General features: G+C 39.0%; 1 protein-coding gene across 1 annotated transcript; it reads left to right on the forward strand.

The window, feature by feature from the left end:
* Positions 1 to 550: 550 nt before the first annotated feature.
* LOC122836658 (transcription factor GATA-5-like) lies at positions 551 to 15,093 on the forward strand. The gene is made up of 7 exons (XM_044126392.1): positions 551 to 892; positions 2,176 to 2,795; positions 5,724 to 5,893; positions 12,686 to 12,814; positions 13,010 to 13,094; positions 13,222 to 13,349; positions 14,136 to 15,093. Exons 2-7 carry the CDS (start codon positions 2,309 to 2,311, stop codon positions 14,253 to 14,255), a joined length of 1,119 nt encoding a protein of 372 aa, XP_043982327.1. The 5' UTR covers positions 551 to 892; positions 2,176 to 2,308; the 3' UTR covers positions 14,256 to 15,093.
* Positions 15,094 to 15,643: the final 550 nt, after the last annotated feature.

Raw genomic sequence — 15,643 nt, forward strand, 5'->3', positions numbered from 1 at the left:
GAATTATTATTATATATATATATATATATATATATATATATATATATATATATATATATATATATATATATATGTGTGTGTGTGTGTGGGTGTGTGTGTGTGTGTGTGTGTTTATGTTTATGTTTAAACATAAACATATGTTTATATGTGTGTAAATAAACAGGAAGTAGAACTTTTACTTTCCAGCGATAGAGCCATCTTTCAATCTCGCAAACCTAGAACCGGTTTGCTCTGTTCTAGGTTCGTAGTTCTGAGTCGCTTTGTAGAGGTTGAAGAAAATCCCTTTAACAAAATCTGTAATTAACAAACATTATCTGTATTTAGAATGAAGCGCTTGAAAAGCGAACACGGGACGCTGGTGAAAGCGGAGACCTTTATTTGACGCCCATACTGCAGAGCTTTGGGCCCTCCGCTGCAGGGGACCTCCCCCTCCACCTTTTCCTCTCCTCCCCACCTTGGCCGACCTCGGAGCGGCTGCTTGCGTCACTTGTTTCTTCTTCTTCTTTTTTTTTCTCTGCCGTACAAATATTCCAGTAGGAGAACGCAGAGGCGCAAACCCCTAACGAAAATTATCAGCGGCAGCAGCTATCTGCAGATACACCGAGAGGAAGAGACGCGCTGCAGCGATCAGCGGATCCAAACAAGAAAGGGGGAGGGGGGGTCGAGAAGAATCACCCAACCGCTGCAACTTTGGTTCCATCATCTCCAACTTTTCTTTCTTTTTTTCTTTTTCTTTTTCTTTTTCTTTTTTACTCACAAAAGCATAGAGCTGCGGGGAGTCTCCGTGTCTGTGTGGTGTGGTCAAGGTTTGCCCAGCTGAGCTCCTCTCGTGAGGCTGGGTCTCTGCTGAGGGGGAAACCGGACCGCTTTATCACCGAACCGTCCTTATCTGGTGAGATAATACTCCGAGAGGCCTGGGAACGGAGAGAAGCAGGAGCCATTATCAACTTTTTTTATGCGATTTGAGTTTCTATTGATAGAAGAAGGAAAAATAAAATAAAATCTGCAATTGGGGAGAGATAAATGTGGACCGATCTGCGATTCGGTTTCCGCTCCTGTCGGGATGTAATGAGGCCGGAGGACCTGTGCTCTATCTGCGCCTCGACAGATAGCAGCGGCACTTAATGTCGTTTTAATCCGTTTCACGTCAAGCAAGGGCGATGAGAGTAAAATATGACTGATGCAAATCGATGATTGTTGATCATTAATGTTCTGATGCATCTTTGTTTCTTTTGTACGCATCGAATAATAATAATAAAAAAAAAAATCGAAGCCATGTGAGAAGTAATTTCGGCCTATCTGGCCTGTTATTTATAGGATAAATAATATCAAAATTTAACATATAAACACATTCTATTTTCAGCTGTTGTAAAATTATAAAAAGAGAAAAAAATATTTCTATAATTGAAATTTTAAACAAACAAACAAAAAAAGAAATATAGCCTATACTTGTTTATGGACATTTTTCCAATTTCAAGTTCTGAACACTCGTAAATGTCAGCCATTAAAATGTGTCGCATATTCAAACAACTTTAACATCTGTCATTATATTTAATCCTTAACATTTTTGTCAGAATTGAACTGAAAATGTTGATTCAGTCAACATTTTCACGCTGTGCAGCGTTCAGCAGGACAGCGTTCATTGGCCCTGTGGTAGAGACATTTTCTGTTTTGTGCACTTTATTCAAGTTGAATATCTTTAGCTGAGCCTGAGGCAGCAGAAGCAGCACATCTTGGAAGGGGAAACGTTTTCATGTCACTTTCTTCAATATTTTGTGACTTAATCACAAACCAATGTATTATTTCCAGTTTCTTTTTTAGCATGTTAGAAAACCATGTTAGGATCTTAATCGGATAATAATTTAACTGATTTAATTGAGTAAGTGGAGCATTTTCAATTCGACTGTAATTCGACTAATTTAGGTGCCTTTTCAAAGCCTTCTTAAATTTTAACCAAATTAAAGTTCTGGTATCTAGTTTTGTGATGAAGTGAAACAGTTTTTGTTTTGGTTTGGTTTTTAGCACTGAATCGAAAAAAAAAATCTTTCTTGTGCTGTTGTCACTCTGATGATCTGTTTCAGTGGAAGTCCTGTGTTAATACGAATATGGTCGGTATTGGTTGCTTGTTAAGTATTCAAAATGTTTCTTTTTTTTCTGGATGCTTTCTTGTGCCAGAGTGGGTTGGGAGAATCCGTAGAAGTTTGTAGAAGAGCCGCTGGTTCAAAAGGAAAGGAACGTTCTCCGGTTAGGGGACAGTCGGATCTCCATCTGTCTTCCTTCGATTCGTCTGAAGGCTAAAAGTTTCAGAATGTACCAAAGCCTGGCCCTGTCCTCCAACCAGTCCCCGTACACCCACGACACCGGGAACTACATCCACCCCTCGGCCAGCTCCCCGGTGTACGTCCCCACCAACAGGGTCCCGGCCATGCTGCCCACCCTGCCCTACCTGCAGACCTGCGAGTCGACCCACCAGTCCCACGGCCTGGCCGGCCACCACGGCTGGGCTCAGAGCGCCGCGGACGGCTCCTCCTTTGTCCCCAGCAGCCCTCACCCTCCACACGGCTTCTCCTACTCGCACAGCCCGCCGGTCAGCACCAACCCCGGGCGGGACGGCGGCTACCAGAGCCAGTACGGAGGGGCGCTGGTGCGCTCCGTGGGGGGGTCCTACTCCAGCCCGTACGCTTACATGAGCCCGGAGATGGCCACGTCCTCCTGGACGCCGGGGCCCTTCGAGAGCGGGGTGATCAGTCTGCAGGGCCGGCAGGGAGCTCTGGGCGGACGGAGGTCCAGTCTGGGTGAGTGTCGAACCAAATCTGAGTCAAGTTATGTCCCGGAAGTTGAAAGGAGTTTAGTTAGTCTAGTTTGTAAATATTTTAATTTCATCCTATTTAATTCGGGGACGAAAAACACTAACTTTAATTTTTCGGGTATATAAATATTTTATTATTATGATTTTGACATATAAAAGCTTCCCTTATTATTTTAGTTCGAATTTACCTTTGAACCTTGAATCCAACATTTTATTTTATTTTTTTTTCCTCCATCTCAATTCTCTAAGAAGCTGCTGCAAGCTTTACGAGCGACTGTCTCTTTAAGAGTGCTCTTATCAGGCCTCGCCGGGACCGGGTTATTTATTACAGGAGGTGATGGAGAGCCCTGCGGCTGTATAACGCTTGTGTGACGCGCTCCGAGATTCAATCAGAATCCCAGAAACAGTCGCAATCAGAGCGCCTCCACTGAACAATGCCTCGTCAGGTCGAGACAATCCACATTCTCCAAAGCAGATGCTGTCCTAAAGCGATCAATTAACGTGTTAATTTAATCCCAGAACCCTCAGAGCGTAGGTTGAATACACACCAGTAAACGCTGAGCTGCTGAGAGTTTGGCGCAGTTCTCACCTCGGTCCGCCTCGGCCTCTCCACCTCGCAGGTGTGGGAGCAAGCGAAGGGTGGAGGTCGGATGGGGGCGAGGGGCTCCTCTTGAGTTCAATCTCATTTTCCTCTCTGGTTAATTAAAGAGCAGCTAAGGCCGTGTTTATTCTGGGAATATTATCATCTCTCAGAACGAGACGGATATAATTCAAAAGATTAAAGTGGCAGAGATGCTGCAGATTGACGGATTCAGCTCTAATTAGGGCAAAGTGAACTGGTTTGAGTTTCTCTTTCTGTGATTCCTTCATGTTGTGAGTTGATTATACATTATTTTAAAACTAATAATAATTAAAACTGTAACTATATGAAGCTCAGACACATACCACTTAAAATTAAAACATGTTTCATTTTCAAGGAAGATTCAACGTGACACATTCACTGTTTTCATACTGGTAACTTGAGCTATTAGAATCTCTCCAATCCAAAAAAACAAAAAAAAAACCACACAAAAAAAAAAAAACCCAGCTGGCAACTATTTTATTTTTTTGACAGAATTTATTGGATGCAATTTGAGTTTAACTTATTGTTGAGGTCAACAATAAGTCTGCTCATGTGGTTTGTCCTCTGTGTTACAAAGAAACAACAGGAACAAAAAAAAGCTTTGGTCAGGATAAAGCAGTAAAAACTGAACTAGTGTCATTTTTTAAACGTATTCACAGTTAAAATGTGTCACTTTGGCTGAATCTGCAGATCAACATTACCTTCAGCAGGCCTGTAGCATTGCTTTCAGCAAGGCCCTGTGCTGTGTTTTTGTTTGTTTGTTTGTTTGTTTGGAATGTTGGAATGAATATAATTTTTAGAGTTCATATTCTCCCTCCTCTCCAAAATAAATTGGAAATAGGAATTATTCCTGTCTTTAAACTACATGTGCGCTATTTTCATTTTGAGAAAAGCAGATATTTTAGTTAATAAAACATGATGCTTGTTTCCTCATAGTTTTAATGTCAGAAAATAAATATGTGCTAAATTAATAAATAAATCTGTTGGAGACAGTTTCAAGCAGTCCCTCAAAATAGGCGTTAAGGAAAAGATTACAGACAAAAAAATGGTACATAAAATTGTTTAAGTTATGAGAAATATACAGCTCTGGAAAAAATTAAGAGACTACTGCACTGAATCCAACTCAAAACTTCACAGCTTTTCCACCAAATATTGATTTCTGAACTTTCGTGAGTTCAAACATTAGTATTGTTGTTTCTAAATGAAAATGAACTTGTTTTCTTTGCATTATTTGAGGTCTGACAGCACTGCGTCTTTTTTGTTATTTTGACCATTTCTCATTCTCTGGAAACAAATACTACATTTTTGCCTGGAATATCTTAGACATGTTGTCATAGAATAATAATAATAATAATAATAATAATAATAATAATAATAATAATAATAATAATAATAATAATAATAATAAACAATGTTCATTTAACTCAAACGTATGCCTATAAAAAGTCAAATCAGAGAAACTGATCATTTTAAGGGGTCGCTTTTTTTTTCCAGAGCTGTATAAATATATTTTATGTTTATAATCCAGTTTTTTCTTTAAGAAAAAAAAAAGGTTTCTGCGGCCTCCGTGTTTTTACAGAGGAAGAGACAGACATACAAGAGACATCCCATGGCTGGGAATCGAACCCGTGTCGACTGCATTGAGCAGCAACATTCGCGCACGCGAACTCCTCGTTGCGCCCCGTCACACAGACCTGTTGTTTAAGGCCCATTACATTACGAAACAGTCAGTGGCCGTTGTTTTATTTTATTTTATTCATGCTAATCGATGTGCATTGATACGCAATCCTCAGCGCATGCGCATGAAGCCTCCCTCTCAGGAACTTAACTGAACCAACTCCACCAGCTAAAGAGAGGAGTAGAGAGCGGCCCAGACAGGACTTAAAGCCCGCTCTATCTGCGGCTCGAAGGAGGAATTGGGCCGGCTAGAGGAACGGAGCCCGTCCTCTGTCAGTGCCGTGATAGATGATGGGGGAACCCTGGATCCTCCTGATAACCTTCCCCCGATAGCTCCCCCTACCTTCACCCCCATTCTTCTGTCTCTCCCGACTCACTGGTAGGGCAGTTTGATCTCCGCATCACGCGGAGCGGAGGAGAAAGAGCGTGGGGTTACATTCCTCCGCGGGTTATTTATCACGCACTGGCCTGGAACCGGTGACCCTATATGCCGTCCACGCTCTCATTTGTTTTCAGTGTCGAACTTAGATGGGGATATTGTGATTTTTAGAACAGATCCATTGAGCATCAGGGAGCACCTTTGTTATCTGACGGATGTCTCCTTTCTTCCGTCAGAGCTGATGGACGACATGACTGCAGAGGGCAGAGAATGCGTGAATTGCGGCTCCGTGTCCACGCCGCTGTGGCGCAGAGACGGCACCGGTCACTACCTGTGCAACGCCTGCGGCCTCTACCACAAGATGAACGGCATCAACAGGCCGCTCATCAAGCCCCAGAAACGGCTGGTAAGAAGGAACCGGTCCTAAAGGGGTCATTAAAAAAATTCACACTGGGAAGAATATCAACAAGTGAATAAAACTATTATTATTATTATTATTATTATTATTATTATTATTATTATTGCTGTTGTTTCTGAGCATGAATAACCCCACAGAAGGGGTGGATAGAAAGAGGTATTATATATATATATATATATATATATATATATATATATATATATATATATATATATATATATATATATAGAGAGAGAGAGAGGGAGAGAGAGAGAGATTTTGATTTTTAAAAACTCATTTATTCACTCAGTGGTGAAACATAGGAACATTCAACACAACATCAAATTAGCACCTTCATAAATGACAGTTCAGAAACATTTACAGTAAATAAAACACTTTCATAATCCCAAATATTCTGAAAAATATTCAGTTAATCCATTTTTAAATAATATTTATATTCTAACATCACTCTTGCTCTCACCATACTCTTAAAAATTTTTACACAATCAATATTCTGTTCATTGTTAATTTTAAATTTTCTACTCAAATATGTTGCAAGCTTTGCTTGACCAAGAAAAAAATTTAACAACCGTCCAATTTTCTTTTTTCTTTTGCCATATAAAAAACCAAAAATATAAGACTGTTCTGTAAAACTTTCACCAAATAACTTCCAAATATCTCCCAGTAATGAAAATAAATCCACTAATCTAAAACATTGTACAAAACAATGAAAGATAGTTTCTCTTAATAAACAAAAGGGACATTTATCTGAAACAGCAGGATTAATAATAGAAACAAAAGCATTAACCGCAATAATACCATGCAAAATTCTCCATTGTAAATCACCAACATTTTTTGTCAATGGTGGTTTGTAAAGTAATCCCCATACAGGTTTCGCCTCAAAACCAACTTTAAAATAATCTCTCCAAGGAGTATCTTTTTTATCTTTTAATTTTACTTTGTTCAAAGCTTTAACACATTTCATATATATTATCTTTCCATTCACAGAGTCCAAAAGTGTCCATTCATTTTTTCCTTTCTCTAAGAAAATTCCAGGGCATTCAAGGTCTTTCATTTGTGGCTTAAAACAGCTTAAAGAAGGGATCTGTTTTATCAGGTGTTAAAAGTCCATCAAACCATCCTTTTATAAGTCTTTTTTCTTTTTCTGACAACATTCGTTTAAACGCTGTCAACACAACGCCTACAATTCTTAAAGAGTGAATCTCCAATCTTCGAGCCAAAGGAACAACATCATCCATTTCAGATCCAACGAGTTCAAGCAGATGTTTCAGCGTAAAAACCCCCCTTTGCACCAACAGTTCAGAAATCAGAGCCATGTTGTCCCAAGCTGAATCCAATCGTGATCCCTTGATGACGGGTTCCAGTAATAACCAATTTAAAGACGTGGATATTTCAACTCTCTTCGTTTCCATGAGGTTCCAAGATTTTAACACACTAACATAAAAAGATGACAAACACTTTACATTAAATTTTGAAAGGTCGACAATAAACAAAGTTTTACCAAAACCTAAATTACCTACTTTTGAAAGAAAACATTCTGTAATTTGTCTCCACAAAACATTTTGATCACCATACAAAAAACTCTGTAGAAACTGTAATCTGAAAGCTGCTTTCCTACTTTCTAAATGAATCAGACCTTGCCCTCCTTCTTCCTTTGGTAAAAACAAAACACTCTGAGGGACCCAATGTAATCTGTCCCAAAAGAAATTTAAAATAATAGTCTGTAATTTTACCAAAAGACCTTGTGGAGGTTCCAGAACAGATAAGCGATGCCACAAAGTTGAAGCAACCAAATTATTAATAATTAGTGTACGGCCTCTGTAAGAACAGCGTGGCAAAAGCCAGTGCCATTTCTTTAATCTACCCTCCACCAGTTCAATTAAACCTTCCCAATTTTTCATGACCTCTCCTTGATCCCCCAAATAAACACCCAAATATTTAAATCCATTTTTTGACCACATTAATTCATCAGGTAATTTTGGTTTTTGCTTTGTCCACTTACCTACTAACAAAGCTTTACTTTTGCTCCAATTAACTTTGGATGAAGAAATTTTACCAAAACACTCAATAATTTTAATTAAAGTAAAAACATCAGACTCTTTTGTTATTGCCACAATAATATCATCCGCATATGCAGAAAGTTGAAAAGGTAAAGAAACTTCACTTAATTTTACACCCTGTAACCTTTTCCTAATTTGACATAGTAAAGGTTCAATACTCAAAGAATACAACATTCCTGACATAGCACAACCTTGGCGAATACCTCTCTTTACATTAAAAGGTGCACTTAAACCACCATTGACTTTCAATACACCTTCAATGTCACAATAAAGGGTTTTTGTCATGGCAATGAACCCAGAGGAGAAACCAAAAGCTTTTAAACTATTCCATAAATTTTGGTGCTCCACTCGATCAAAAGCCTTTTCTTGGTCAATAGAAATCAGACCAAAGTTTAAACCCAATAAATTAGAGACGTCCAAATAATCTCGAATTAATGTTATGTTATCTCTTATTGATCTGCCAGGGATGCAATAAGACTGATCAACATTTATGACTTGATCAATCACTCTTCTCAGTCTGCATGCCAGAACTTTTGAGAAAATCTTGTAGTCAGTGCACAACAGACTAACAGGTCTCCAGTTCCTTATTTCGTAAAGATCACCCTTCTTAGGGATAAGAGTGAGCACAGCTCTTCGACAGCTAAGGGGTAACATTCCTCTTGCCACACTGCTATTAAGGACTTCCAACAGATCTTCAGCCAACACAGGCCAACATGATTTATAAAATTCCACAGGCAGGCCATCCATTCCTGGAGCTTTGCCATTTTCCATGCTCAGCAGCGCCTCCTGCAGTTCTTTCAACGTTAGAGCATGCTCCAAATTGACATTGTCTTGATCCGACACTTTTGGTAAATCATTAAGAAACTCTTCCGTCATCACAGAGTCTTCTCTAAACTCACTGGTATATAACGTTGAAAAAAAGTCCACAGCTCTTTTCCGCAGTTCAGTGGGATCTGTCAACTCTTTTCCATCTTCAGAACGAAGGCAATGAACGAGACGATTTTGTCCATTTTTCTTTTCCAAACTGAAGAAGAATTTTGAGGGAGCATCCATTCCAGAAACATTTTGAAAACGTGAACGTACCAGAGCTCCCTGCGCTCTGAGCCCAAGCAGATCAGTCAGAGCAGCTTTTTTTCGTTTGAGCGCCTGAATATGGCCTCGATTTTCTGTGGACTCGCAAAAACTCTGGAGATCCACAATTTCAATCTCTAATTCTTCAATAGATTTTACCATTTCTCTTGTAACATTGTATGTGTATTGATTACAAAACTGTTGAATTTTAATTTTACCAATATCCCACCACTGCTGTACAGATGCAAACTGACATTTTAAAAGTCTCCATTGTTTCCAAAAAAAAGAAAATCCTTTTTTAAAACATCCATCATTTAACAAGACAGTATTGAAATGCCAATATGCACTTTTAGGTCTTAAATTATTTATAAATACATTTCCTATGACCATTCCATGATCAGAAAAGCCCACTGGACACAAAGTGCATGATCTAAATATTTGTAAATGATGCCCAAAACAATAAAACCTATCTAATCTTGCCAAAGTAACATAATTCTCTTTACAATGAGCCCAGGAATATTGCCTTATATTTCCATTTTTAAGACGCCACACATCAGCTAAATCATAAGTTTCAATAATACATTTCAAAATTTTCCTTGAATGTATATGTGGCTCCAAATGATTTCTATCTAAATCATCTATTGTACAATTAAAATCCCCTCCTAAGAATAAGTAATCTGTTGACACGCAATTTGATAGTGTATCTGCTAACTTTTCTAAGAAAACACAACGTTCACCTGAATTCACAGGAGCATATACATTCAGTAAAATAAATGTTATATTTTCATACTTAACAGTAACCTTTAACAATCTTCCAGATATAACATTTTCAATTTCTATAGAAACTGGAAGAAAATTTCTTGAGAAAAGAATAGCAACTCCTGCACTTAGTGACGTTTTATGACTCAAAACAAGATTTCCATCCCATTCTTTCTTCCAATCAACCTCATTGTCAACATCACTGTGAGTTTCTTGAGCAAAGGCTATATCAATACCTTTAGATTTTAATAGTTCAAAAAAAACAGCCCTTTTTTTACCATCTCTTGCACCATTTAAGTTTAAAGATGAGATTTTAAAACAGCTCATAATGACACAAAAAAAGATCCAAAGAAAAAAGAAAGTACAGCTTTCCATTTGCTGTTTTTTAACTTTCATGTAACTCACTTAATTCGAGCTCTGACTTTTTGCACCAGTTTTCGAAGTCTGTATACTTCAGTGTCCCTTAACCCATCAGATGTCCTTTGTCTCATTAACCATTTAACTGAGTCTACAAACAATTTTCTATTTGGAAAAAAATCGTCTACGACTACATCTCTTTTTCCTTTTGTTACTTCCAAAAATCTTCTTATCTGTTCCAGACTGTAACCATTAGTACTCTGACCATCAGGAATAGAGGAATCAGAAGATTCTCTATCACTATCAGAATCAGATAAAGCCTCTGAATCACTTTCTTTCTCACCCTTTTCTTTTAACTGAGTCTTTTTAGGTTTTATCCCTTTGGATTCTTTACATTTTCTTTTAGTCTTTGGTACTTTAAAAACACTTTCATCATCTCTGATCAAATTTTCTCCATTATGAACTAAGTCATCAACATCCATTTCATCATGTAATCCTTCTTGTGTTGTCATTTGACTCCCCCCTTCACCAGAAGTATTAACATCGTCAATGTTACATTCTGAAACATCGGACTGTTTTTTTTTCTCCTGTTGAAACTCCTTCCTCAACATTAGTTTCTAGAGCTCCTTCCCTAGCAGCAGCCACCGAGGCTCCCTCCTCAGCTGCCCCCACTGTAGCTCCATTGACATTATCCGCTGATGTCTCTGGCTCTGGATTTTCGTTAACCTGAACAGTCTCTTTTTGAATATTTTCAGGGCAATTACGAACTGAATGGCCCTCCTGGTTGCATCCAAAACACCTCATAGTTTCCGTTGTCGCAAAAATAGTGTAATCAAAGCCGTCAACTTTAAATTTCATCACTATGCTCAGTTCTTCAATATCATTTTTAAGAATCATAAATACTTGTCTTCTAAAAGACACAACGTGTTTCAACTTTGATGATTTGCAACCTGACGGGAGCATTTTCATTGTCGACACGACCTGACCGTGACGTGACAATTCTTTCAGTAACACATCATCGCTGATGAAAGGTGGCAAATTAGACAAAATGATCTTCTTAGCAGGGTTCATTAAAGGAAAAACAGTAGTTTGCGTACTTCTCAAAACAATTCCCCTCTCAACTACGCAGTTCACCTTCTCAATCGAGTCCAAAAACAGAACCACTGCATTGTTCATCCTGGACGCTGCCTTCACACTTTCGCACCCAACAATTTCCCCAACAGCCAAACCACACTCCTCTACCGAAAAGTCCACGCCAACTGGTATTTTAATACCATGTCGACGTGAAAGGCTCTTAAAGCCTGCAGCACAGTAACTTTTCCCGGCCATCTCACCAAGCTAAAAAGCTTGGTGCTGCCGGAAAAAAAAATTTATTAAACACCAGTGAAAACAGAATATATTAAAGTGCAAGACAAAAGAAACACCACCGTGAAAAGTGAAGTTTAAACCTTTAGAAAACCTCGCACTCGTTCTCCGTCCACTCCCCACATGCAGCAAACGCTCACACATGCGCACTCGAGAGAGAGAGAGAGAGAGAGAGAGAGAGAGAGAGATTGCAATATTATATTGCATTTATCTTCCATAATTGAAAGATGGATAGCTACAGCAATTTTGTAGCAATTTAGCTAGAGTGAACTTTAATGAATATCCTTTTCTGGACAATTCAAGAATTGTCCAGAAAAGGATACATACAATTTAAGGACACAATCAAAATGATAAAGTCAGGATAACTCGCAAATTGTAATTTGTCCTGTTAGCAGTTGATCTTCCGTTAACTAATTGAATAAGAACAAGAATCAACTTATCGATGAGAAACAATTCATGAACATCTTAATCAAAAAGCAGCTTCTTTCCAGTTGTTGTTTTCAGAATGTGTATGCTGAAATAGCTGAAATCTATGAAAGATGATTTACAGGCACTGGAAGAAAACATTCCTCACTTTAATCTCAGAAACTGACTAGTCTGTTTTCCACAGAAGTTGTTTTTTCTTTTTGAAAAAGTCAAAATTCTTTCTTTTCCCCCTAATTATTTTCTAGTCTTCAGCCATTTTTACCAGCTGTATTTTCACAACACCTCCCATAATTTACTCCTCATATCATTATAATATGAACTTGCCGATTGCTAAATGTTGATTAAGCGGTTATAAAATGCTAATGAAGTAAAACTTGGAATGTTCATGGTTTTGTAATTGATGTCCAGCATGTTTTTTTGGGTGCAAGCCAAGTCTTCACGGCTCTGCTTTATTTCCCAGGAGCTCTCCTCCTTTCCACAGCAGATGTGGTTGTGAGCTGCCACTGTGGGCATTTCTCTCCCTGCTTTTGTTTGTCCTACGCTGACCTTGTCCTTGATATGTGCCGTCTTTAGACAAGGCTCTTTGCAGCCCCATGGGGCTGTGCACAGCTTTTTGAACTGAGTGCTAGATGGAAAAAAAAAAGAAGTTATTTATGGTTTTTGGGACAAATTATCGTTAGAGAGGAGAGTCTGAAGCGTATGGTCCTGTTTGAGCCTTTTATTCTGTGTGTGTGTGCTGCAGCAGACCACGTCCCGCCGGGCCGGCCTGTGTTGCACCAACTGCCACACCAGCACCACCACGTTGTGGAGACGCAACGCTGAAGGAGAGCCAGTCTGTAACGCCTGCGGCCTCTACATGAAGCTGCACGGGGTAGGTCACACCAACACCAACACCCCTTTAATGAACTCGCTGCGTCAGGGAAGACAGAGTCTCACAGGGGGCATGGAGGTCACTGTGATGTGTGGGAGAAGGGCTTGTGTGAGTTGACATAACGCACTCTGTGGCTCCTGTTGTGTTGGGGTTTGGGAGGGAAGCCCGGCTCATGGGATGCTGTACTCCCTCCAGGTGCCCAGACCTCTGGCCATGAAGAAAGAAAGCATTCAGACAAGGAAGCGTAAACCCAAGATACCGAAGACTAAAGCGTCCACAGGTTGGGTCCCACGCACAGGAATCGGATTGGTCAAATCATAAGCAGTCTTGAGGACAGAAAAAAAAAAGAGCATTAAGAAATAGACACAACATAATGAGTGTGAATGATTTTCCTGTTTTGTTTTTAGGCTCCATCACCTCTGACACTAGCTCCCCATCCTCCCTGTCAGTCTCCGAACACGCCTCCACCATTAAAAGTGAACCCAGCATGGCCCCGTCGCCCTACACAGGGCAGACCATCACATCTGGCTCTCAGGTAACCCTTCCTCCCATCACATTCTTCTGACACTCCATGCAGGATGGAGAATACAAGCGATACTAAATCATTTGACTTAGAGAATTTGTGTGATGGAGAAAATAAACCTGATAACTTTTGACAACGAGACGTTTATCACTTCTTACAGAATTTGGCTGAGGAATATTCTCTGACCTCCCCAGTATTTGTCGGGGTTTGGGACCGTAGCTAAAATTCACAACTGCTTTTACCGCTTTTTAAAATGCTTATAACTGCAACTCTTAATAGTTTACACACCAAATATACCTTGTTGTGCATCAATGCACATAGTGGAAACCACTACAGCAGACGCTAACATCTAAGGTTTTTGTTATCTACGCTCCTGAGGGTTCAGCCAATCAGGGGCGAGAAAAATGAACGGCGCTCTTAGATTGGCTGCTTTGAAATTGCTCGCTAATGGCGTGTAAGCTAGCATTGCACCTGGGCATTACATTACACTGGTAGCACTGGAGCAGCACAACACAGGAACAAATGAGATAACCAGGACAAGGATCCAGCAGGGAACCAGAGGCACAAACAGGGACTGATCAGGGAACACAAGGGACAACTGGAGACAACTCATTTTTTAATTCAAATATTACACATCAACATAAAAGTTTTAGTCAAATACAAAGAAATGGACACAAATAGGATATTTTAGCTGCACGCAAGCTATAGTGTAATGTCTCTCCTAAGATGTTTTTGTTAAATATCTAGTAAGAGTTGCTTTTTTAGCTGATGAAGCTTTTGTCCCCTTCCTTTCTGCAGACCGCCTCTCAACTAGACAGTACGGCGTCTGGACACGTGGACATTAAATACGAGGATTATCCTTTTACCCCGACGTCGATGGCTCCGCAGAATTCCTGGTGTGCTCTGTCTCAAGCATGAGCATCCCCAGAAAACAGGACTAGCTCACCGGCTAACTCTAACGTCACTTGAAAGGACAATCCTCCTCATCCAGAAGCAACTTCCCCTGACTCTGAAGCTGTGGGAAAACTGTTCTAATATGGATCAAAACGGGCAGAATGCAAAAAAAAAAACCTACAAAACAAAAAAACTACCTACGACCAAGTAATCTTGGATTTTTATTGGAAACACTGGCTGTAAATGGCGAACCAGGAGTGGATTGTAGTAGGACTTTCAAAATACAATCTGCAGCAAAAAAAATAAACAACTTAAGAAGAGCTAAGAACTTGGACTGATGTCCGTCCAGCAAGATATATCTCCTCAATACATCCAACATCAACTACCTATTTCCTAATAAAAAATGTCTTTGGAGAAATATTACACTAAACAAAGGACATCAATGCAAAGACATTCAAGTGAAATGCTAAAAGGATACAATAATCAAATTTTAGAGCTATTAAATAATTTTATTGGAATTTTTTTCCCCTCTTAGTTGTTGCTTTGTGTCCATCCTCTCTGCTTTCAAAAACAATTTCAGTGGGTTATTTTTCGGAGGAATCCAAAATAATAATAATAATAAAAAGAACCGACTGAAAATAACTCTTTCTGGCTGTTGAACATGTCTCATTACCAGCATGTAGATGATTAACGTTTACAGGCACATTATTTATGTTGAGATAAGGACAGTTAAAAGTCATTGTGGACACTAAAACCAGCCGGTTGTAAACCGCTGCTCACCGTTCTGCTCACAGAACGGCTGTTTGCTCCTGAGGCTACGAGGCTCACATTGTCTTAGACTCGCTTTAGCGAAACAGCGGGGGAAAAAAAAAAAAAAACGTCTTGTAAATGTCAAATGAAAACGTACCAACTACCAAATGTTTTCCATTTTACTGATTCAACAGTGATGAAAGTGCAATGAATCACATTTTCTTTTCAAAATTTTTTAAGGCAAATAAAAAAAAGAAACAGTGTGAAAAAATTGTAACCATGATGTAATTGTCTGTGTTTGGTTGATAAGAGAATGTGTGTGGATTTTCTGAAGAGCTTTCTGTTTCCGTTGCTATTTTATATTTTGATGACGTTTGAAATCTGTCCAGGTTAATAAACATATGATATAATTTTATATAATTAATATACTGAACACAGTTTTTTTTTAAATTATTATTATTCCACACATACACAGGTTTAAATAAGTAAACATTTATTTTTATAGCACCTTCAAGATATAAACATCACAGCGATTCACAATAAAATGATACAACAACCAAACAGCAAATGGTACATAAAAACCCAAGACATTTGTAAAATGATTATTTTAAAAGCATCTGAAATAAACAAAAATCCAGTGTTTGTGCATCTACAGTGGAGTC

Source organism: Gambusia affinis, linkage group LG01, assembly GCF_019740435.1.
Source record: "Gambusia affinis linkage group LG01, SWU_Gaff_1.0, whole genome shotgun sequence".
Lineage (NCBI taxonomy): Eukaryota > Metazoa > Chordata > Actinopteri > Cyprinodontiformes > Poeciliidae > Gambusia > Gambusia affinis.

Bases quoted from the DNA above. Each gene is read 5' to 3' on its own strand.
- LOC122836658 (XM_044126392.1), top strand. From the start codon at position 2,309: ATGTACCAAAGCCTGGCCCTGTCCTCCAACCAGTCCCCGTACACCCAC. The intron at 5,894-12,685 runs GTAAGAAGGAAC...TGTGTGCTGCAG, and splicing joins TCAAGCCCCAGAAACGGCTG to CAGACCACGTCCCGCCGGGC. The intron at 13,350-14,135 runs GTAACCCTTCCT...TCCTTTCTGCAG, and splicing joins CCATCACATCTGGCTCTCAG to ACCGCCTCTCAACTAGACAG.